The sequence below is a fragment of the Amphiprion ocellaris genome, chromosome 12, assembly GCF_022539595.1.
Source record: "Amphiprion ocellaris isolate individual 3 ecotype Okinawa chromosome 12, ASM2253959v1, whole genome shotgun sequence".
In the NCBI taxonomy this organism is placed as follows: Eukaryota; Metazoa; Chordata; class Actinopteri; family Pomacentridae; genus Amphiprion; species Amphiprion ocellaris.
This window is the reverse complement of record NC_072777.1, coordinates 35706045-35731425: the sequence shown is the minus strand read 5'-3', so window position 1 is coordinate 35731425 and position 25381 is coordinate 35706045. Positions and strand designations below refer to the sequence as shown.

Genomic DNA, 25381 nt, shown 5'->3' with positions numbered 1-25381 from the left:
AGACGTAATTGCGTTAAAATTTTTAGTCAGATTAATCATCATGATGGATTAATCCGCATTAACGCATTCATTTTGACAGCCCTAAAAAAATGCATTCCTCTAACACACAAAGTGACTCAATACCAGGCTGTAGATGGATCTCCACAGTAGCATGTTAGCACCAGCAAATGCTTTGGCTTCACCTCATTATTATTCTGCTATAGGCAGAAAACAATACATTGGCCTGTTTGTATTTTGTTTAACCAATCACAGTCACTTAGGTGGCACTAAGCCCAGGATGCAGTGATGGTGTCCCTCACAAATCAGGAGGCAAGCATGGTGATGAAAATGGTTAATTCATCAGACAGAACCAATGGCATGACCCAAATATTTGCCAAAACTTGCCATTTTCAGCATGTAGGTTATTTTGAAATGGTAACATGCAGACATGAGAAGAATGCAACATGAAATGCACAGCAGAAATACCTACAGTCAGTATGCGGTGAGTCAGATTACATTTACGTAAAGACCTTCAACACTGTGACGCCATTCGAAGGTGGTAAATTTGTAAAAAGGAGTTATTGGATATCTACAGTACCTTTGTCCTCTTCTGCGTCCTGCGAATGCGAGAAGCCAGCTGGATGGTGGAGAAGGTCTCTTGAAGGTTTACCAGTGAATCAGCGACTTGAGCGATCACTGCGGTGTGACAGTTAGCATGACCCAAGGACTCTCTAAGGAGCATCGCCAACTTACCAGCCCTGTGCAGAAACAGTCCAGTCAAGCAAATTCTTATGTGGTTTCATTGGAGGTTTTTAGACAACATAAATGGGCAAAACTCGACTACTTTAACCCTCCTGTAGTTGAATTGTTTCTCAACTACTCTACATTCCGGACACGAAGGAAGCCTTCATTTACGGGCACCAAAAAAATTGTTCCCTTGTCTGAAAAAAATCCCAAAATTCAGCAAAAAAAAATTCCCCAAATTTATAAAAACAAGAAAGTAGAAGAAGAAAATTCCAAAAATTCCTTAAAAGTTTCTCCTTAAAAATTTTATTTTAAAAAAATCCCCAAATTTGGCAAGAAATAAAGATTTAAAAAATAAATAAATAAATAAATAAAAATTGTAAATGTTTTCAAAAAATGAATAAAAATCTTCCCAAAAAATCCTACAAATATCTAATGTGATTACATATATACGAGTAAAACTTCTAATATTTTCTTTAAAAATCAACCAAAATCTGGCAAAATTCACTGAATTTTAGTAGATTTTTATGTGAATGTTCTTAAGAAACATTTCTTTTTTTCCACCAAAAAATGTTCAAAGATTTCACAAAAATGTTGAAAATGTGGACATCAGAAGTTTCATTGTAAAATTGACCCGGTTTAAAGTTTGAAAATGTGGAAACACTTTTAAGGGAAACTTTTAAGGAATTAATGGAATTTTCTTCCTGAAAGTTTTGTAAATTTTCAGAAATTTGGGGAATTTTTTTGCAGAATTTTTGGATTTTTTTCAGACAAGGAAACAATATTTTTTGGTGCCTGTAAATGAGGACAACAGGAGGGTTAAGAAATCGAGTTGCAAGGACAACAGTAAGAGTAAACCTGAAGTCACTGACAAACTCTGTGCCAGCTGTTTATGTCATGTTGGAGTTATTCTTACTTGCTGGAGGAGGTTTTATGTCCACTCAGGAGAGACACGACTATCGGACCCAGTTCAGCATGAGGAGGTTTATTTTTGTTAATCCCTCTCATTCCACTGCACACATCTATCATGGTCAACTTAGTGGAGCCACGTGAACCTGGAGATGAAAAATCAGAGAGCAGAGGAGCGTGCAAATGCAAAAAGAACAGGAATTTACAGTGAATTATAGAAGCAGTGATTGTTTGTAGTAACTGTGGTGAAACTTGTTATTTGACCAGGGCAGAAGCTGATAGCTGAAAGTTTCATTCCAACCTTTCCCGATGGTGCTGCTTTCTGTCCGAGGAGGCTGGATGTGAAGAGTGAAGAACATTATGGAGCTGTGGGACAAGTAGGTGACAAAATCGCTGTGTCGACGGGCTGCGATGGCTGCATCCAGGAGGGAAGCTGCCCGTTCAGCCGTCGGGGCCTTCACTCGGTTGTGGTTCCGTAGCTGGAACAAGGAAAGAAGACAAACTCTTAACCCTCGTGACATCCTGTGGGTCACAACTGACCCGTTTTAAAGTTTGAAAATGTGGAAAAAATATATATTTTCACAGTGAAACTTCTGATTGTTCTTTTGTCGTTTTGTGTCTCGTTTTTGTAATATTTTGTCTTGTTTTTGTTGTTTTTTGTCTTTTTTTGTCTGATTTTGTATCATTGTTTTGTTGTTTTGTGGTTTTTTTTGTCTTGCTTGTGTTTTTTGTCAGATTTTTGTCATTTTGCGTTTTTGCTTTATTTTTTGTTTTGTGAATCGTTTTTGTTGTTTTGTTTTTTGTCTCGCTTGTGTTGTTTCTTCATTTTTTGTCACTTTGTAACTTTTTTGTCTAATTTTTTGTCTGTTTTTTGTTTCGTCTCATTTTTTGTCATTTTGTGTCTTATTTTTGTAATAATTTGTCTTGTTTTTGTTGAATGTTTTTGTCTTTTTTGTCTGACTTTTGTTGTTTGTGTAATTTTTTTGTTGTTTTGTGTTTCCTTTTTTGTCTCGCTTGTGTTTTTGTTTTGTTTTTGTTATTTTGTGTTTCTTTTTATTAATTTTTTATGTATCGTTTTGTGTTGTTTTTTGTCTCGCTTGTGTTTGTCTACTTTTTTATCATTTTGTTTTTTGCTTTTGTCATTTTTTTGTCTTGTTTGTCATTCATGTAATTCTTTGTCTCATTTTTGTTCATTTTTTGTTGCTTTGTAACTTTTTGTCTAATTTTTTTGTCTCTTTTTTGTTGTTTTGTATCTCATTTTTGTAATATTTAGTTTTATTTTTGTAGTTTTTTTGCGTCTGACTTTTGTCATATTGATCATAAAGTAAAATCCTCTCTGGTTCAGTTCCAGATAGCTGTGACTAAATGTTGTGTTCCTTTGTAGACACTCTGTGATCTGGAAGTTGTAATGTGGAAATGATAAACTGAGGCTGAATGTTGCTGAAATTATTTATTTTTCTTAAGAAATTTCAGGTTGTTCATGATGTTTTGTAGAAATATAATTCCATAAATGTGAACATTTTTTTGCACTAAAACAAGGGGAAAATGTGGAGTTATTTATAGGTTATTATGCTGTGCTTTTACTGCTCCAGAACACTTGAGTTCAGATTGGACTGAATGTGGAACCTGGACTGAAATGAGTTTGACATCACTGGACTAGACTGTTCATATTTCTGACAAACAATAACTCACCAGATTTTAATTCTGATCAGTGTAGGTCACTGAACCACTGTGTGATTTTAACCCCCCTCTGTCCTCCTACCTGCACCCCGTAGACCGGGTCCTCCTGGAGTCTAATCCGAGCCTTCGGGCTGTCCTGGATGCCGCCTGATGATGGGACGACCTCCCCCAGCAGGTCCCTCAGCGTGTCCTCCTCCCCGCAGCACAGCTCTACGGCCGACACCGACACCGTCAGGTCGGTCCAGGTCTTCTCCCGGCGCCGCTCGATGCCGCTGTACAGCCAGGAGATGGCACAAGGAATGAGCCCGAGCTTCTGGATGTTCTCACTGCTGCCCACCATGCTGGACCAGGAGCCTAGTGGAGGAAACAGAGCACAGAGATGTATGTACCCTCCATATATAATATTATATTACAAACACATGCACACAGATGAACAGTATCAATGCATGGGACCTATTTTAGTTCTATAAACAGCCCAACATGGTAAACCAGACTGTAGTTATTCTGTGTGATGCTTTTAAGTACAAATGTGAACATTTAGAAGTTGGGTTATTCCGTCTCAAATCATGTCTGCTTGATCACGTCTGATTTCTCTAAAAATTTATACTTTAATTTAAAAGGATAATTACGATATTGCGGCTTGATATATAATTTTTTTTATTTCTAAATTGCCCTTCAACCCACTTTTAGCACATTTATTCACATATTAAAATTTGAATGAAGATAAATGCTTTTTTTCTCGTTATGCTGTTGATTCTTAATCTGCAATATTATGGGTGAGTTGAGATATGAAACAAATTAAAAAGTCCCATCTTTGAGATCACATGAGCAAAAGAAAAAGATAATGCAGAAGTTAACTAGTGATAAATCAAGAGTTCATCGTATAGTGCAGGATTTAAGGTGGAGCGAGGTAACATCTGTAGGACCTGCAGATATTTAGCGTGGGAATATTTTTCCTCCAACTTTGTCATTCACATGGGGGTCTACACCCCAGTGGGTCATGAGATAAATATCAACAAAATCCACAAATCCACCACTGAGGACTTATCAGGACTTATCTGTCAGAAATGATCCAAGGAACAACTGATTAAATTGTGGAGGTGTTTCTGAGTCCCATCAATTCCGCTACATATTTAGGTCACGTGATTCGATATCCATACATAACGTACACATGCAGAACACACACCTGTGTTCAGTGCAAGGTCATTTAGTTTGTGGGTACATCTACATTAAATGGACACATTATATGTTGCCGTGATTTCTGATCATCAATAACTAATAAACAAATTCTGCATTTCTGACATATGGGAGAATGAGCAGTCTTGGAGGAGGACTGCGCTCTCTGAATGCTTTTCTTCTTATTATTGTTACAGTTAGAAGAGGGTTTAATTTAGCAAACTGTTTATGACTGTGCTCAACTGGTGGAAAATCCTCGACCACTGAGTTGCTCCACATCCTGTCAAGTGTGGCTTTAAATGATCAGATATCGTGACAAAGACACTCCTTTAACCAGCGACTATAAAAGAACCACCTTAAAGTCCAACTTTTTTCAAATGACACACAAAGAGAAAGACAACAACAGGCTGCTGACATGCAGGATGCTGCAGCCCAGGTAGAACCAGAGTCAGGCACTAGACACTATACGATGCAGATGGTAGACACTTGTTTCTGATTGTGCATTTCTGGTCTGTAAGTAAAGTTATGTCTTCAATGTTGGTAAATTTAGCTGCCTTAGGTGACAGTTGAGGTTGCGTGACTCAGTTGCTGATATTTTGGAGCTCAAAGCTGAAAAGTTTGGGATCCCTTGTTCTAGAAAACACAACAGGTCATCAGTCAGTCAGGGTTGGTGCTCTTGAATTTGTCTGCATAGTTGTGGTTGAGCCTCTGAGGCATGGAGTGAACCTCCCAGTAGTAGTTAGCAGTGCACGTAGATATGATCATTTCATATGAGGTGAAAACAAACATTTACAAAAAAAAAATCTGTTTTCCACACACATTCACATAGATATAGAAGAATGCATATTTGTAAGGCAGTCTTGAAATATGGAAATACAAGAACAAACCACAAACGTAACCTGCCAGCAGAGCACAAATGATGTCTTTATGGACCGGTGCCATGTTGTGTCTCCTACTGCCCTTCTGCCCCACATTCATTTTGAGTTATGGGCCTGTTTTACCTTCTCTTGGTCTTATCCAAACTCTAATTGAATGAGGATAAGAGAATTGGTTTACTCCAATTAAAGGCCGAGCTGCCTGCCGTTATTCAGAGTGAACAGTATTCTGTGGAAGAGATTGATGTCCTGCTGGCTGTGGGCCACATGGAGTCTGCATCGGCCAACTAATTCAATCAGATTTACGGAGGATGGCGTCATGTGAAAAAGCAGCTCCAAGGAGACCCTGTCCTTAGTGTGTGTGTGTGTGTGTGTGTGTGTGTGTGTGTGTGTGTGTGTGTGTGTGTGTGTGTGTGTGTGTGTGTGTGTGTGTGTGTGTGTGTGTGTGTGTGTGTGCACCACAGATCTATTAAAGCCCTCCAGCAGCGCTAAGTGCAGGGTTCCATCTCTCTAATAGCAACATATTACAGTCCACTTTGTTTACAGTCCCCTCTGAGCTCAGCGCTACAGCAACATACAATAAAATATTTGTGTCTTTTTGTGCCGTATGTCGATATTTCAGGCAATAGGAAGCTTTTAGAAAAGCACACGTGTTTTATAATTGATGAATAGGCTTTTATTTGTGGGGTAACAGGTGAGAGATGAATGACGGAGGAGGAAGAGGATAAAACGGCAACACTTTACTGTCACTACTGTACAAAAAAAAAAGCTGAGGAGATAAATGGAATGGGAGAGAAAGGAGATGTGGATTAAGACCGCTCCAAGGACAGAGAGAGAAAATGGAGTTTAAATGATAAAGAAGAGGGCGAATGATGGCAGGACTGGGACAAAGGAGTGGCAGGAGGAGGAGGAGGGGCCCCGAACAGAGATAAAAGAGCCCCACTCCCATCCTGAGATCTGAACCTGTGGCCTCTTCCAGCGTCCCATTACTCACCCACATCAGCACATCCCAGACCCAGGACGCATCCATCGCTGCCGCTCAGCACACAGCGGATGACGTCAGCCAGGACACCGGCACCCACCTCGGCCTGGACGGACAGAACAAAGGACAGCCAGCGTCTTATGATTCATCCCAACAAGTGCATCCAGTACATGGACAGAGGCGAAGCAGCGGAGGGACGCATGCTGATTCTGTACATTCCCCTGGGCTTTCACTGTAAGCAGAGCTCGGAGAAAAGTTGAATCTAATTGATGGACTGTGTAATTGCGGTGGCCGTCCAGGCCCTCTCAGTTTTCAGGTCATCAGACAGAGAGAGAGTGAACCGATCATGGTTTGGAAGCATACAGACGGGCAAAATATGCACTTAATTCATGAGAAAATATACAAAGCACCAGACTAATGCCACACCATCACATATCTGTTCATTGAGACAGATTGGTATCAAGGGCACAAATAGAAACATGTGAAATCATATTAGCCCTCCAAACCCCATTATTCTGCTCTGTCACATCTCACTGTGGGCTCATTTTAACCCTCCTGTTGTCCTCATTTACAGGTACCAAAAAATATTGTTTCCGTGTGTGAAAAAAATCCCAAAATTCAGCAAAAAAAATCCCCAAATTTCTGAACATTTGCAGAAGTTTTTTCTTTAAAAAGTCCCCCAAATTGGCAAGAAAATTCTTGTAAATATTTTCCAAAAATGAGTAAAAATCTTCCAAAAATATCCTAAAAATATCTAAAGTGATTCCATATATATATCAGTGAAACTTTACTAATATTTTCTTAAAGAACATTCACATAAAAATCAACCAAAATCCAGTGAAATTCGCTGGATTTTGGTTGATTTTTTGTGAATGTTCTTAAGAAACATTTTTAACATTTCTTTTTTTCCACCAAAACATTCCCAAAAATGTTGAAAATGTGGACATCAGAAGTTTCACTGTGAAAATCATTATTTTTTTCCACATTTTCAAACTTTAAAACGAGTCAATTTTGACCCGCAGGACGACACGAGGGTTAAATACATGAGAAAACACACGAAGCACCAGACTAATGCTACACCGTCACGTATCTGTCGGTGTAAAACACGTTCATTGAGACAGATTGGTATCAAGGGCACAAATAGAAACATGTGAAATCATATTAGCCCTCCAAACCCCATTATTCTGCTCTGTCACATCTCACTGCAATATAAAGTCCTGCACCTCCATAAAAACAGCAAGTCAAAAGCTCAAAGATATCTTTTGTGCAGTATAGCATATTTATAATGCCATAAAGAAAAAAATCTCTTTCTTTGATTATTTATTTTTAAAAAGTTCAGAAAAAACTGAATCAACATGTACTTGTAGTTTTCCCAGGTTTCCACAATCATTACTGATATTGGAAAAATACACACTTAGTAGGGAGGTTAAGCCCAAAAAGAAGGCCTTTGACTTAAGGTGTCCTTTGGTGTGGAAGTACCTTACGGTCATAGAAACAAATTTATCCTAAGACACAAGTGAGATTACATTTTGCATTGGAATTTTTTTCAAAAATGCCCATCATTGCACCGAAAATACTCTAGAGCCCATATCTTTGCTTCTGTTATCAGTATAATAACGAATTTGGTGTCAAAGTGTAAATTTTGGGGGTCAAGGAATCCAATAAAATAGGTTTCAAGTTTAAAAAACACTTTGAGGCTCATATGACTTTCTCATTGAATAGAAAAATGTTTTTAATATTAGATAACTAATAACTAGCTAGCTAGTAACTAGGCAGTATGTCTCTCATACCAGCTGGCAGGTTTCGTGGTTCAGAGGGTTGAATTATGTTCAGAAGGAACCAAACCTGGCTTGACTCTTGGGAATAGGCAGCGTCGAAGTTGAAGGTCTTCAGGAGACTCTTGCTGTCCCTGCCCAGCGTCATGGTGGTGAACGGTTGGCTTCTGGTGACTGGTTCCATGATGGTGACTCTCTTCTTGGACAGGTCGATCCAGAGAACAGGTGGTTGGCTTTGGCCCTGCGACAGCATTGGGTTCACCCTCAGCACGACTTTGACCTGTAAACCAAAGGAAATGGAAAAGAGAACCATGTTGACATTTACTTACAGTATATTAGAAACTAGTCACATTTACATTAATGTCCTCAGAGGACAAACTATAGCCGAATACTTTAAACCTTGATCTGTGATGTTTGATTTATGACCAAAACAAAACTCCCGTCAGCCTCAGCTGTAGTTGGTCACATTTGAAAATACCTAACAAAGTGTCAGCATGTTAGCATTGTCATTGAGAGCCTGGTTGCATGCTGATGTTAGCATTTAGCTCAAAGCACCAGTGTGGCAAATACAAGTTTACAGAGCTGGTGGCTGGTTGTTGAGCAGCTTTAATTAAACATGGATTTTGTTAGACTGTAAGATGAAACTTTGCTAAAGGACAAAAGAGCCTAATGGACGTTGAGAGCAAATTCTTGAGAGCAAGACAGATGTGTTTCGTTCAGATGGTCCAGCTTGTTTGGCGTTAGCATGGCCAGGATGACCACAGTGAATGCAAAGTCCTGACAGTGAAGCATCGAGGTGGGAGTGTTGTGATGTTGGGTCACTTGAGTGCAAAATGTGTTGGGGAGATGAGCTTTATAGATAGCACTGTGAATATCTGTGATTGTACTAAAATACTGGCTGATAAAGATGACTCAAAGTCTGTAGAAGATTAGTAAAAAAGGAATATTCCAGCATGATAATGATCCAAAGCTTACTGCCAAAATTCAACAAGTATGTTGCCATTGAATCAGTTGACATTTAGGTGACTTTGCACAAGGGTGTACTCACTTCTGTTGTATAGCATTCATGTATTATCTAAAGAAAAACTGGTCAGCTCTGTCCCAGTTAGAAAACATGCACTCCTGTTCCTAGCATTGTGCTAGCATACCACTGCACCAGTCTAATGTAAAGTCCTCCAGTGGACAGCTACAGGTGGAGGGAGTTCACTAAATGCCTTTTACAGGAGTTGTTGAAGGAAGATTGAGCAGAACTTTTTCATTTAGTCGAGTGTACATACTGTGTACATATACATTTCTGAAAAGGCCAAACACTTTGAACCCCTCTGAGACTCCATGACTTATTAAATACATGTACGACTACAGGTGCTGCACTCTTCCTGAGCATCACGTATGTAACTGATTCGTGACCCCTTCATCTCAGAATGCCAGAAGCAAAAATGTAGCTTTAACTTTTGAAAATAAATCCCAGCAGCAAAAGGAAACTTATGAAAAAACAATGAGTTTCAGAACGGCAAGGTATAAAAATATCCTCATATCAAATTCAGCAAGTTTTACCCCTTGCATCCTGGAATCTGTGAACACCGTGTCGAGAAAAGTTTGGGGTGTTACTTCTATTTATATGTTAATTTTTAAAGAGTAGCGGCTTCAGACTTTGTGTTTACCAGAACAGGGGGTTTAGCTCTGGAGTCTGGCATCAAATATAACAAGCTAAAGAGCGCAGAGATAGTCCGACCTGAGCTCTGAGCTGCTGCTGCTCAGCAGAGGGAGGCTGAGGAACTGTTTTATTCATTGTAGATGGTGACAAACATTGAGAGAACCTCGGCAGAACAAAGTGGTAAGCGTCATAAAGGATTAAGGTTGACTTTTAGGATGGTGAGCTAATGATGCCGTTTCAAACAACTACCATCACTTCAACATTTTGGTGATCTGTCCTTTTGCTTCATAACTCATTTGTTAAACTTTAATGAGCCGACGGTCAAACAGAAAAATAGCTCAAAAATGTTCATCATGTCTTCTTACTAATGCAGGAGTTTTAAGTTCTTTTGTTCAGACATAAGGTGAAAATAAAGATTTTATTTATTTAGTTCTTTTGTTCAGACATAAGGGGAAAATAAAATCTTTACTTTCACCTTATGTCTTTATGTCTGAACAAAAGAACTTAAAACTCCTGCAAAAAGAAAACGGTTGACCTGAACCAAAAACCTAATTTCTTCAGGCTGCAGTAGACCACATGTTTCCATTGTCCACTTACAGCTGCATGACGATGCACACCTCCTGCTGCATTTCCACATGTCGTGGCATTAATTCCATTAGTTCTCTTCAGAAAGTCTGAGATTTAGAGGCTTTAAGGTCTTAAATTAAGTTAGATCCTGACTCTGACCACCGATTAACATGGCTCACAGGTCTTAGTCTGCAGAAAGACAACCCAACCTGCACCTCACCAAACACAATAATAAGGTTTATAAGCCAATAATGAAATTATTTCCATCCAGAATTTAGGTCTGCAGGATTCTGAGCTTCACCATGACACCCAATCGACTGTGGTTTTCTTGAAATTGTGCAGCGCTGCAGTACACCACGATGACATCATCCCGTATTGATTGAATCTGAAAACCTGAAAGCCATATTCCATCTGCCACACGATAACTTCCCGGAGTCTGTGAAGGATTTTAACCCTCCTCTCCTCATAATTTTAATACCTTTATGCAAGAAGTTGCTCCCTAACCCTATTGAACATGTGTCAAACTCTATTTTCCGGGATTAAATGATTCATTTGCAAGCAGAGGAAATCCTCCTCCGCTCTCACAGGCGTGCATATTTCTGCACGCAGAAGCACACGGCTCAGAGCTGAGGCAGGTGTGGCTGGTGGTCGGGTCTATCCGAGCCTTCATCTGTAACTCTAGACCAAACCCAAGAGGCCATCTAGGAGACGAGATGAGGGGAGGGCAGGCAGCCATATTGATCCCCCTACATTCCCTCCCAAAGGAGGCGAGGAGGAGGGCGGGGAGGCCCAAGATGGAGACATTAGCACCACATTACAGTGTATCGTGAAGGAGGAGTGATATAAGATCTCCTCCAAATTGACTGTGATCTCTTTACTGAGCAACATGGGTGGTAGAAACACTTCCAAGGTGGTGTTTGTGGGAAAGGATGGTAGTATGTCCTGTCAAAGATCCTATCCTGACATATTCTGTGTTTCTACACAGTTTAGATTTACTATTTTAACCCTCCTGTTATCTTCATTTATGGCCACCAAAAAATATAGTTTCCTTGTCTGAAAAAAATCCAAAAATTTCTGAAAATTTGCAAAACCTTCAGGAAGAAAATTCCAATAATATCTTAAAAGTTTCCCTTAAAAGTTTTATTTTTTTTAAAAATCCCCTAAATTTGGCAAGAAAATTCTTGTAAATATTTTCAAAAAAATTAACAAAAATCTTCCCAAAAAATCCTAAAAATATCTGAAGTGATTCCATATATATCAGTAAAACTTCTAATATTTTCTTTAAGAACATTCACATAAAAATCAACCAAAATCCAGCAAAATTTGCTGGATTTTGGTTGATTTTTATGTGAGTGTTCTTAAATCAAATATCAGAAGTTTTACTGATTTATATAGAATCACTTTAGATATTTTTAGGATTTTTTTGAAAGGTTTTTACTCATTTTTTGAAAATATTTACAAGGGAAACGTTCAAGGAAATATTGGAATTTTCAATTTGTGAAATTTGTGTTCCACTGTAAAATGGAAAAACCAGCATCTCTATGTGAGAGAATTTGACATCCACCTTGCCAACGCTGGGTGAGTCTTTGGTTCTGGTGGCAGCTTGAAGCAGGCAGGAGGGGACGGGTGGAGGGTTTTTCTGGATGATCTCCCTGAAGCAGGTGGACAAGTGAGAGGGAGCTGGATCAGAAGCCTGGCCCTTCTTCCTCAGCGTCAAGCTGAGCTTCTCAGCTGCCCTACAGGGAGGAGGGAGATGGGATGTCATGTTACTGAAACCTTTGGTGTAGCCAGAAAAGACCATTTTTATACAATTACAGTTAACTTTCGTCATACATAGAAGGTTGATAAATGCAAGGAAAAACCATGAAATGTCTTAGTAAGGTGTTGGACCACCATGTGCCACCAGAACAGCTTCAGGCCTTGATGGCATTGATTCTCCAAGTCTCTGGAACTCTACTGGAGGGAAAGAACAACATTTTTCCAAAGGATATTCCATTAATTGGTGTTTTGATGATGGTTTGTCTAAATTTGTCATAGAGATGCAGTTGGGTTGAGACCTGGTGATTGTGAGCATCATAGCACTTGATTCACATCATTTTCATCAACCTTGTGTCTTATGGATGGAGGCATTGTCATTCTAGAATAAAAATGTTCATGTCTTTAAGTGTCTTTGTAAGGCTTTGGAGCACCAAAACAGCTTTGGTGCACAATGGCATTGATTCTCCAAGGCTCTGGAAATCTACTGGACGGGAAAGAACAACATTTTTCCAAAGGATATTCCCTCATTTGGTGTTTTGATCAAGGTTTGTCTAACATATTGGTCCATACATTGGTCCAGTGGATGTTCAACTGAGTTGAGATGTGGTGACTGTGAACAGCTTGTACTTGATTCACATCATTTCAGTGACCCCTCATGTTTCATGGATGGAGGCGTTGTCATTCTAGGATAAAAATGTTTTGTCATTCAGTACTGCTTTACATTGATTTGCAGTGACCCCTCCTCTAAGGGGACATTTGGAGCCAAACATTCCCAGTAAAATACCCCCAACACCTAATCCCTGCATTATATGCATCAAGGGTTCAGGTTTTTCCTTTCATTCGTCACACGTCTGTAGGAGTCCATACATACCTGGCCAGAAAGGACATAGCAGCAGTGTTGGCAATGTTGACCACTCTGGAGATGTGAGGGATCTTTGAGTTCGTCTGCACAGTCCCGGCATCACCACAGCTCAGAGTGGCATCATCTGCAGCCTGCCGGGGAGGGAAAGCTCATTATAAAAATCCAAATCTGTAATTGTACTCCAGCACCCACTCCATAAGGGGCTATTATCACGGGAATTACTGTGGGGAGGAACATGGGCTGTGTGTGTGTAAGTAGGACATCCACACCGAGAGGACACTGGGTTAAGCATACACCATTAGTCACATCACGGATGGAGCGAGCTGCGTTTGGAGTGTGAGGAATAGCTTGTGAAGGATGTAGTGACTGCTGTCTGAGTTTAGAGTATGACTCAAGAGCTGAAGAGGAGCAGTGAACACACTGCTGTCGATGCACGTAGACACACATCGTCAGTCAAGCACCCTTATGTAAAGATATCCCAACGCTTACGCAGCTCCAAAGTGTGTGTTTGGCGCGCATTCATAACTGTGTGTGTGTGTGTGTGTGTGTATGCGTGTGCGTGCGTGTGTGTGTGTGTGTACGTGCGTGCGTGTGTGTGTGTGTGTGTGTGTGTGTGTGTGCGTGCGTGTGCGTGTGTGTGTGTGTGTGCGTGTGCGTGCGTGCGTGTGTGTGCGTGTGCGTGCGTGTGTGTGTACGTGCGTGCGTGTGTGTGTGTGCGTGTGCGTGCGTGTGTGTGTACGTGCGTGCGTGTGTGTGTGCGTGTGTGTGTGCGTGTGTGCGTGTGTGTGTGCGTGTGTGCGTGCGTGTGTGCGTGCGTGTGTGTGTGTGTGTGTACGTGCGTGCGTGTGTGTGTGCGTGCGTGTGTGTGTGCGTGTGTGCGTGTGTGTGTGTGTGTGTGTGTGTGTGTGTGCGTGCGTGTGTGTGTGTGTGTGCGTGTGTGTGTGTGTGTGTGTGTGTGTGTGTGTGTGCGTGCGTGCGTGTGCGTGTGTGAGCTGTTCAGCATGAGTCTTTTGCAGCTCAGCATGAAGTCACCAAGGCTCGCTGCAGGCCTTGGAGCCCACATCTTTGTGTTCGGCTCTCAGGCTCCAGGTCTCGTCAGCGTCTCAGCCCCGTTCTTAAGGCGAAATAACAACGTCAAGTTGGTTTTCTTTAATAGCATCCAACCATAAAGTGCCAATTAGTGCCAGAGGAGATGTGCAGTAGAAGGTAATGCGGAAGATGTTTACATACTTCCCTGCCTCTTATGTTCTCTTCTTTGTGACTCATATCTTCTGTAATAACCTCTATTTTCTCTCTGTTTGCTCTCATATTCTCTTTGATTCTCGTTTTCCTCTCTTTCCCCACCCTCCATCCTTTCCTCCTGCTTCCCATCTGCACACTAATTCCCCCCTCGCTTCTCCCTTCTCCTCACTCTTTCTCTCCCAGTTGTCTTTATGTCACCTCGGCCACATTAAACCCGTATTGATCTGCTCTCAAACTGGACCCTCCTGGCTCATTTCTTATACAGTCTTGTGCCACACAGGATGGTTTCATTTGAATAAGATGCTGGATTGTTGCTGTTACATTAAATGAGGCAAATCGATTATCAGTAATAGCTACAATAAGGGCAAGAATCTCTCAAGACTCTTTCAGTCCAGATGAGCATTCATTAAGCCCCACCCGGCTCACTTAAGCCCTGATTATGCTCTCTTGTGGACAGCTGTAGACACCATGGACACACAGTTATTATTCTACTTTATAGTGGTAGAAAAGACACCAAAATTATTAGTAATTTTTTAGACAATGTGCGCTTGATTTCAGAAAAAAGCAAACATCTCATTTCCAGATCCACGAGTTACATTTAAATGCATGTTTAAAATCAGGATCCCGTTAAAAGGTTGTTAAATAAATGGAAGATGGCTGCAAGTGGTGCAAAACTACTGAATACATTTACACAAGCCCCGTGATCGAGTACAACTGTTAGTTATTTTAACTTTACTGAACTACATCTACTCTCTTCTACTTTATTCTTCTTTACTACTACATTTCACAGGCAAATATTCTACTTTTTTACACCACTATATTTATCTGAAAGTTAAAGTTACTGGTAACTTTCCAAAATATAATCAATAAATTAATCATGGTGTGACATTATACATTAAAATCAAACATTATTGATCCTTAAGGGGAAATTCATGAGCTACTAAGTAGTTTAATCACCTTTAAAATAAACATTATACTGAAATAAACAATTCTGAACAAAGAGAGCTTTTATTTTTGGGACTTTAAATATATTTTGATGCTAATATTTTAGCTTTTTTTAACTTTTACTTACATGTAAATATAAATGCTTTACTTTCTACTTGTAATAGAGTACTTTTACCTAAGTACAACATCTACATACATGATATAATAATAGAAAACTGAGGGTAAAGCTGCACATCTCAGGAAAAAAACAATGAAATGATGGTGTAGGAAACATGGAAGCATTGCCATTACTTTTTAATTTCATCCTGGTATTCAATATGTAAGATTAAGATGCTATTTCAATCTAGATGATGATGCTCACATTACTGGGCAGTGGAAAAGCTTTTAAGACGAAGACAAACTTTAATGTGTTTGGCAAATGCAGCAGTATTGGACATAATGGATTTATCTGAATGTAAACTTGCCCCAAATTCAATACAAAGTGGGACAAATCTGGCTGCTTGGCCTTCAAATTAACTCTGGATTACTTTTTTAGGTTTTAGGTGGACATACTAAAGTTTAACACTTCTGTTAGAGCAGAAGCTAACACACCTACACTGTAAAAAATGCTTCTAAATTTTACAGTGAAAAACTGTCAAAGCATGACGGTAAAAATCTGTAAACTCTAAACAGTTAGATCCAGTTTATTTAACACTGAATAAATAAGTTAATCAGAAGAAAACTTATTATTTTTAAAATTTTACTACACTTGCACAGTTATTTAATATGTTAGAACATTCAATACAGCCATTTTTGCATTAATTTGTCGAGTTTTCACAGTTAAATGTATGAACTGATTACGAAAATGTGCCGTAATATTTATAACAAGTAATATTCCTGCATTTATTTCATGTAAAAATACAGTTTGTCCTGGTAAAATTGATGCAATTTTGTGTTAATAACAGACATATTATTTAATTTTTATGACAGCTATAACCAGAATCTTTGTATATACAGTATGTCATCACTAAAAACACACATATTTAATGTTAAATCCACTAACTGTTGTGCTGATAATGGAAAAATGCTGTAATATTTATTATGGGTCACACAACTTTTATTTTATATGATATTTTCATAAGTTTTCAAGTAAAACAAACTTTTTTCAAAAGGTTAGAACTTTTTTTTACAGTAAGCAAATTTTTAAACCGTAAAATCAACAGTATCAATGCTTTTCTTTACCATAAAAAAGAAAAGAAATTTGTGTAATTTTACGGTGGCGTTCTGGCGACCACAGCTGCTGGAATTTTACCGTACAAACAACAGTTTTATTTTGACAGTGTATGCTAGACCACCTATACTCTTTTTGCGTGCAGTTTGGCCCCATGCACACATCTTAACCCTCCTGCTGTCCTCATTTATGGGCAGCAACAAATACTGTTCCTTCGTCTGAAAAAAAATCCAAAAATTCAGCAAAAAAAATTCCCCAAATTTCTAAAAAAAAATTGCAAAATCTTCAGGAAGAAAATTCTTTAAAAGTTTCCCTAAAAATTAAAAAAAAAAAAAATTCCCAAATTTAGCAAGAAATAAAAATTCAAAACATAAAAATTGTAAATATTTTCAAAAAATTTATAAAAAATCTTCCAAAAAAATCCTAAAAATATCTAAAGTGATTCCATATATATCAGTAAAAACTCTAATATTTTCTTTAAGAACATTCAGAAAAAAATCAACCAAACTCCAGCGATTTTTGCTGGGTTTTGGTTGATTTTTTTTTTTAATGATCTTAAAGGAACTTTTTTTTTTTAACATTTCTTTTTTTCGACCAAAAAATTTTCAAAAATTTCCCAAAAATGTTGAAAATGTGGACATCAGAAGTTTCACTGTGAAAAAATTTTTTTCCCCACATTTTCTAACTTTAAAATTTTGACCCGCAGGATGATACAAGGGTTAAAAAACCTGAAACCGTTCCCAGTCCCTTTGTTCAGGTTCAGCTGCACCCTTTTTTAAATGCAGTGATGTGGACTCTAACTGGAGTGGCTTCCATCACTGTAATGCACGTTTCACCAGCCACAGTGTTAAACATGCCCCCCCCCCCCCCCCCCCCCAATTGATCACAAGTGCTTTTTGACTGTCTGCCTTTTATGACAGGCTAAATCATGACCCAAATCCATTCCATTAGCAAAAGCACTTTTAAACAGCACAACCAGCCAAGGAATCGAAACAGGCTCTGATTAGGCTCCGTAGATCATCTGCTCGCTGACATGTGCGCCCATAAAGACATACGCTACCCGTAAGGCTCATTAAAAGGGGGGTGCACACCGGGGGATGCTCTATGTGTGATTTAATGCTGAGAGAAGGCTTTTACCTGATGGTATGTGGTGACACCATCAGCTCTGGACACCAGCTGCTGTTGCTCCTCCACCCATCGATCCATGTTGGGGTTTAGGGGCTTGGGACCCCTTCGTCTGAGGGTCTGGGGGGTTCTTTGAGGCGTCCTGGGGCTTCTGGGACTGTGAGGACTACAGGTTTGACTGTGCGGTTGGTGCAGAGCCTCCCTGGAAGCCCTGTCTCCATAGTTTGTCTCAGTTTGTCCCCACAGTGAAGCAGCAGCTTCAAAAGGAGGCTTAGCTAAAGACTGACCCCTGTTCAGAGCCAGGTGGACGGCTTCCTGTTTGAGCTGGTTCAGGTTCGTACCGCAGGATCCACACTCGCCCTGTTCACGGTCTCTTTCCCTGGACTCTGCAATGGACCGACTATGGACACGAAGGTTGTCATGAAGAAATGCTGACAGATCACTTGAGTCCTGCAGAATATGAGAAAATGGTAGAAGACATCAACTGTTAGAGGTTGGAAAAATGACTTTTTCTGTTCCTGTAGAGCAGGAGAGTCAAACTCATCTTAGTCCAGGTTCCACATTCAGTCCAGTCTGATCTCCAGTGGACCGGACCAGTAAAACCACAGCATAATAACCTAGAAATAACCACAACTCCTAATGGTTCCTTTGCTTTAGTGCAAAAAAGTACATTCTGAAAATGTTCAAGTTAAAAAATGTTTTTTTTACAAAACATTATGAAAAACTTGAAATTTCTGCAGAAAATTAAGATCAATTTCAACATATTATCCCCAAATTTATCATTTCCACATTACAACCCAAAAAGAGACAAAAAATTAGACAAAAAGTTACAAAGCGACAAAAAAATGGACAAAAACGAGACAAAGAATTACATAAATGACAAACAAGACAAAAAATAACAAAAGCAAGAAACAAAACTACAAAATAAGACAAAAAACACAAGCGAGACAAAAAAATCCCAACACAAACGATACACAAAACAACAAATAAAGCAAAACACAAAATGACAAAGATGAGACCAAAAACACAAACAAGACAAAAAGGAAACACAAAATGTGAAAAACATGAGACAAACGACAAGTCAGACAAAAAATACCAAAAAAACAACAAAAACAAGACAAAATATTACAAAAATGAGACACAAAATGACAAAAAATGAGATACAAAAGGAACAAAGCGACAAAGAAAATAATGAAACAATGCAAGCGAGACAAAAAAACAAAACAACAGAAATGATTCACAAAACAACGAATAAAGCAAAACACAAAATGACAAAAATGAGACTAAAAAAACAAATGAGATAAAAAGGAAACACAAAACAACAAAAGCCAGAAACAAAATGACAAAAAAAGACAAAAAAAAACAACAAAAACGAGACAATATTACAAAAATGAGACACAAAAGAACAATGAACAATCTAATATTTTACTTTATGATCCAAACAACTTGTCATGGTCTAGAAATGATTTTAAAGTTTTACTAATTTACAATCTGCAGTTAATGTCTTCTCTGGAATTTTTACACTTTGAGGGCCAGATTTGACCCTCTGGAGGACCTCTTTTGGCTCATGGGCCTCATGTTGGACACCCCTGGTCTAAATGACAAATTTCACGATGACATCATGGATCCAGCGCAAGTTTTCACTGAAGACATAATAATAAAGCTAATCTGCTTTGTTTCATCTGTGGCTTTAGAATTACATGAATGCCTGCTGTTCCTCCCACCGATCCATCCCATAATGCTCAGTGAACAATCTTAGCACTTAGTGGAGTAATCATGGAGTCAGTTTTATTGATTAATGCCAGCCCTGTGATCTTTAAAAGTGCAGGGAAAGAAGAAATGCATTCACTGCACATGTAAAATGGATGGAACGTGTCATAAATCTCAACGCAAATTATTGAAGAACAACACAGAAGCATGGAAAAATTACTAAATGTTCATTTTTTATCAGTAACATGCTGTAAAACATAAACAGGAGACCGATGTTCTGTCACTGATGGCTGAGTAGAATCCTGTCATTTGTCAAAATCTGATTCAATTTAGCAAGCTCAGACAACAGGTTTGAAAAAATTAAAATCACACGAGTTAAAAAGAGATTTTTGACATCTGAGTTCCCATTCTGGACCTCGACTGTCAAATATAACTAAATGGAATCAGACATCAAACTGTCGTCTTGCTTTTTATCCTGACAGCAACGCTCCAGAGTCATGTACCGACATCCAGAATCTCCTCCCTCCCTGCCTTTTCCAATCCATCCTGTCGGCTTCCAGAAAACTGTCCTGACCCATGTTCCCCTGGAGGAGCTCTATCCCGGCTCTCAGCTATAAAACACAGTCAGACTCCAAAGACGCTGAAGCAGCAGCTACTCAATGCACTTCTTTCATAGAATAATATTAAAGCCTCATAAACATCCCTGATATTCTACACCACAGGAGTCCAACTCATCTTAGTTCAGGTTCCACATTCAGTCCAGTCTGATCTCCAGTGGACCAGATCAGTAAAACCACAGCAGAATGACCTATAAATAACCACAATTCCATTTTTCCCCTTTGTTTTAGTGCAAAATGTTCACATTTAAGGAATTATCTTTATACAAAACATTAAGAACAACCTGAAATTTCATCAACATTCATCCTCAGTTCATCATTTCCACATTACAACTTCCAGATCACAGAGTGTCGACAAAGGAACACAACAATTAGTCATCTGGAACTGAACCATAGAGGATTTACTTTATGATCAAAATGACAAAAGTCAGACAAAAAAAGACCAAATACTACAAAAATGAGACCCAAAACAACAAAAACAAGACAAAAAATGAGAGAAATGACAGGATACAAAAGAAAAAATTCAACAAAAAATTCAACAAAAAAGTTACAAAGCGACAAAAAATGGACAAACGACACAAATAATACACAAAACAACGAATACAGAAAAACACAAAATGACAAAAATGATCACAAACGAGACAAAAACGAAACACAAAACTACAAAAATGTGAGACAAATGACAAAAGTCAGACAAAAGTAAGACAAAAAACAACAAAAACAAGACAAAATATTGCAAAAATGGGACACAAAATGACAAAAACAAGACAAAAAATGACAAACAATATGAGAAATGACACGATAAAATAAAAAAGACAAAAAATTTGACAAAAAAGTTACAAAGCAACAAAAAAATTGACAAACGACAAAATGGGGACAAAAAATTACACAAATGACAAAAACGAGACCAAAAATGACAAAAGCGAGAAACAGAGCGACAAAAAAGTAGACAAACGACACAAGTGAGACAAAAACAAGACAAAACAACACAAATGATACACATAATGAATACAGCAAAACACAAAATGACAAAATTAGACAAAAAACACAAGCAAGACAAAAAGGAAACTCAAAACGACAAAAACGAGAAACAAAACGGCAAAAACATGAGACAAACAACAGAAGTCAGACAATAAGCAACAAAAACAGACAAAATATCACAAAAATGAGACACAAAATGACAAACGAACAATGAGCAATCTAGTATTTTACTTTCTGATCAAAACAACTTGTCATGGTCTAGAAATGATTTTAAATTTATAGTTTTACTAATTTACAATCTGCAGTTAATGTCTTCTCTGGAATTTTTACACTTTGAGGGCCGGATTGGACCCTCTGGAGGACCGCTTTTGGCCCACGGGCCTCATGTTGGACACCCCTGTTCTATACCAAAAAGTCAAACTAAACAAATTCTATCAACTTCAGTTTCAGGTTGATTCCAGTTCATGAAGAAAAAGCCAGACCAGCATCTTAAAAACACGATATCACTGAGCTTTTAGAGAAATCACGCTTGCTTTGGGTCGATAAACCTGCAAGGAGCGATCCGGTTTATCAGATTTCTACTGACCACGATATCATCTCCGTCCTGCTCCCGCTGTGGTCTCCTCTCTAAAAACACTGTGTCACATCCCACTTAAGGAGGACAGAAATAAATAGCCTTCCCTCAGTGGAGAGGACCGTTAGAGATGACACGGGGATGTCGATATGAAATATTCAGGCCCATTTAAAACCACTCGCGCAGGAATGTCACTTGGTTCACTTTGTCAATGGGAGTGATGGATGCTGGCGGTGATGAACGTATGGATGTGGATCCCACTAAAAGGAGGCAGTGATGTGGCCACATGAGCATTAAAACACTTGGTAATAGGCTGGAACGTAGAGCACTCGTCAGAAAGCCTTCAGAAGTGTCTGTATTGTTAACAAAGCCTGCAAGCGTCTTTATACGACTGGTGGATTTCTGACATTTTATTGGATGTTTAGCCTGTTAAATGCAAGAAAACGATACAATTTTACATAAACTTTAGCACAGCCCAAGTTAAAATACTCACATTTTTCAGACTCTCAGTTACAGAAGACAAGCACAACCAGCAAATTACCACATTTCTGGAACCAAAGATGAGCATTTTTGCTTTAAAAACTATTTTAAACTGATTGGGTTTTTTTTGTATATTTCACATTGCTTTATATCTAATGTACTCAAATTGTTTACAACGTGTGCATGTGTGGGTTTATATCACAGGTGCATATAATGATTTCTTAGCATTTTCTTTGGATTTATTGAATGTTCAGCCCGTTAAATGTCAGAAAACAGTAAATGTTTCGAATGATTTTTGCACAGCCCAAGTTTAAATCATTACACTTCCTCTTTTATCATCACTAATATTACAAATTTTGCTGATTTCCAGTCATGGGAAACAAGCAAAACCAGGAAGTTAACACATTTCTGGAACCAAAAATGAGCATTTCTGCTTAAACAATTACTGAAATGGTTTCCTTTTTTATATATTTTACATTTCTCATTATATATGGTCATATGTAGTGATCATATGAGGAAAAAACTAAGGATATTTTCATTTTGGACGTTTTACACGCACAGCTCTGACACTATACCACCGCCTGCTGAGGATTCCTGAAATTAGATTGGGTTTTTTTCAATTATACTTGGTGTATTTTGCGCAAAAAGCACATCACAATAAGTTATTTTTGGTGCATTTAGCCCCATTTGTGACTCTCTCCATCCCTGATCTCCCTCAATCCTCTCTGGACTGACCTTGCAGGAGAAGTGATGGTGAACAGCCAGACTCAGCGCCTGTTTCTTCAGAGCTACCAGGGTCGCAGAGCACTTCTCACAGCACGCAACTTTCCCATCAGACCTCCCGAAGCCCGGATTCACCGACTGGGAGCTCCTGCACAAAGTCCCGCCGCCGAAGGACGTCCTGATGCGGTCTCCCACGGCTCCGGGCAGCGACTTGTACGGGACGTCGTGCGCTCTTTGGCACATCCTCGGGTCGCTCCTGGAGCCCTCCGGAGTGGGACGCTCCTTGGTTGGCTTCTCTTTTGCAGGAAAACTGACTTTCTCACAGTGATGCTGCACTTCTGGGCTCTGAGGAATAAATGGTCATGAGGAGGATGCATGTGGGCTTTGGCAGATATCAATCCACAACCACACCCAGCTGATTTTTTTCCTTCAAGCTGTGCAACAAGATCACTCTTCCACGCAACTCTGGTTCATCTTTTCAACCAAAACTCGCCATAATGATGAATAAATGTGACTCACCCAGAGCGAGGAGGCGGCAAATTTCTCTCCTCTTCCAGTCAGAGATGACATGACAACTTGTAAATATTTAAAAAGATATCCGAACAAAGGCAGAAGGCATCTTTCAGTAATTTCACCAAAGCTCCCTGGATGAAAAGCAAAAACACTTCACTCATGGTAGGTTTAGATGAAGAACAGAACAAAGTGAGAAGCTGGAGGCTGTAGATGTGAGCGGAGGAGAGAAGACTGGAGGAGCACTGAGGAGCAACACTTCATAAAACCGCTCGGGTTGTTATCAGGACCTCCTCAGGGAGGCAGTAAGGAGCAGAAAGGAAAGGGATGAGGGAGAAATTCTCAACATGATTCATCAACAATCCATGTTCCTGCTGTTCCTCAGATGTTACTGCAACAGAACAGTTCTTTAAGGCTGCTGGTGAGGAGACAAATCCCTGTAATAAAACCAGAAAGCATCATAATAATATTCACTATCAATATTTTTTTTTTTAATTTTCCAGTCACTTTGATAGTATTCAAATAGGAACTAATATAAGAAGGGTTTTTTTTTTTAAGACAAATTCTGTTACCTGATATTGCTCATAAAATAAAAATACATAAGGTGAACTGCAGTGCCTAATAGAAAAGCAAAAAGATAAGGAGTAATATATTAGTGAAAATGACAATAAGTAAGCTAAAATAAGACTACAGTACAAAAAGTAATAGTGGCAATGATACTTGAACAGCAAAGTAATATCACACTTGATAATGAAATATTGCACACTGAATTAACCCTCGTGTCGTCCTGCAGGTCAAACTGACCAGTTTTAAAGTTTGAAAATGTGGGGGAAAAAAACATATTTTCCCAGTGAAACTTCTGATGTCCACATTTTCAACATTTATGGGAAATCTTTGAACATTTTTTGATGGAAAAAAAGAAACGTTAAAAATGTTTCTTAAGAACATTCACATAAAAATCAACCAAAATCCTGCAAATTTTGCTGGATTTTGGTTGATTTTTATGTGAATGTTCTCAAAGAAAATATTCAAAAGTTGATATATATGGAATCACTTTAGATATTCTTAGGATTTTTTTGGAAGATTTTTACTCATTTTTTGAGAATATTTACAAGAATTTCCTTGCAAAATTTGGAGGATTTTTTAAAAATAAAATTTTTAAGGGAAACTTTTAAGGAATGATTGGAATTTTCTTCCTGAACGTTTTGCAAATTTTCAGAAATTTGAGGAATTTTTTTGCTCAATTTTTGGATTTTTTTCAGACAAGGAAACAATATTTTTTGGTGCCCATAAATGAGGACAACAGGAGGGTTAAAATATTACACACAATAAAGCATTATTGCAAAGTTAATTGAAACATTTAACGTGATAAAGAAATATGTTTAATTAAACTAAAATGCTGCACATGATAAACAAATATTGCAAATAGAGTTGAAGTATTCCACACAATAAAGAATTACTGCAAATCAAATTGAATTATTGCATATGATGATGAAATATTGAACATTAAATTAAATATTGCACCTTAAAATTAATTAGTGAGTATTATATTGACATGTTGCACATTAAAAAATTTTTTAAATGCACAAAAAATGAAAAAAACTAAAGTTTCTTAAGCATTTGATATTGACCTGTGTAACACAAAGGCATCTCAAAGAGAAGTCTGTCTTTAGCCGGTATTTTAAAACATATAAATATCAGTAATTTATTCAGTATTCCACTTCCATCAACTTGTGAGACTGCATAACAGTAAACACTGACAAGAAGAATTTTTAAAAGGGTATAAAGATTTTTTAAGCAAGTGCTGCAAGTCAGCAAACAGTAAGTCTAGCAATTCCAAAGGATAAGTAATAGAAATACTGTGTTCACTAATGTGAAAATAATTCACATAACACTATTGGATGTTTGAGATGTGCAAAGGATAATATTGTTATTAATAAATAAATAATAATAATTTCATTTATGTATCAGTTTGATAGTGCCCCGTGTGGTAATGATTCATCTAACGTTTTAAATCCACTATAAAAAAATTAATGATTAAAAGAAGCTTTAAAAACTTCTAATTAAATGTTTCCCTCAAATAGTTCATCCCTACATTACGGTATTCTACATCCTATTATTCCCCCTTTCCTCCTAGAAGCACGACGTGGGACAATTGTAAATTTCTGTGAAATCTAAGTAAAGATAAGTTAAGTACAATCCTTTGTGTTCATTGTGAAGATTGTGTTTTGTTCCACTTTTCCAACAACAATGCATTCTGTGGGGGTGGATGGCAGCGCCAGATGGTCGGCGGGCTGCAGGCT

At 38.4% G+C, this 25381-nt stretch overlaps 1 protein-coding gene and 1 long non-coding RNA gene across 5 annotated transcripts in view; one reads left to right on the top strand and one right to left on the bottom strand.

Annotated features, from left to right (window-relative positions):
- Positions 1-22730, top strand: part of LOC129350187 (uncharacterized) — a 66909-nt gene extending 44179 nt beyond the window's left edge. The window contains exons 6-7 of the long non-coding RNA XR_008603511.1: positions 3408-3693; positions 22588-22730. This is a non-coding gene — a long non-coding RNA (uncharacterized LOC129350187). The remainder of the gene's footprint in view (positions 1-3407; positions 3694-22587) is intronic.
- The window catches only part of kif26bb (kinesin family member 26Bb), a 38196-nt gene extending 14975 nt beyond the window's left edge, over positions 1-23221 (bottom strand). For all 4 annotated transcript variants that reach the window (XR_004846999.2, XM_023266006.3, XM_035946310.2 and 1 more), the window contains exons 1-11: positions 23088-23221; positions 22581-22913; positions 17496-17933; positions 12971-13092; positions 11906-12077; positions 8191-8400; positions 6358-6451; positions 3395-3666; positions 1934-2111; positions 1640-1778; positions 578-737 (exon numbers count right to left, since the gene is read on the bottom strand). Coding sequence is in view for 3 of the 4 variants with exons in the window: in XM_023266006.3 (XP_023121774.2) it covers positions 578-737; positions 1640-1778; positions 1934-2111; positions 3395-3666; positions 6358-6451; positions 8191-8400; positions 11906-12077; positions 12971-13092; positions 17496-17933; positions 22581-22913; positions 23088-23138 (2169 nt within the window). In the remaining variant the exon portion in view is untranslated. The remainder of the gene's footprint in view (positions 1-577; positions 738-1639; positions 1779-1933; positions 2112-3394; positions 3667-6357; positions 6452-8190; positions 8401-11905; positions 12078-12970; positions 13093-17495; positions 17934-22580; positions 22914-23087) is intronic.
- Between the last annotated feature and the right edge of the window lie 2160 nt (positions 23222-25381).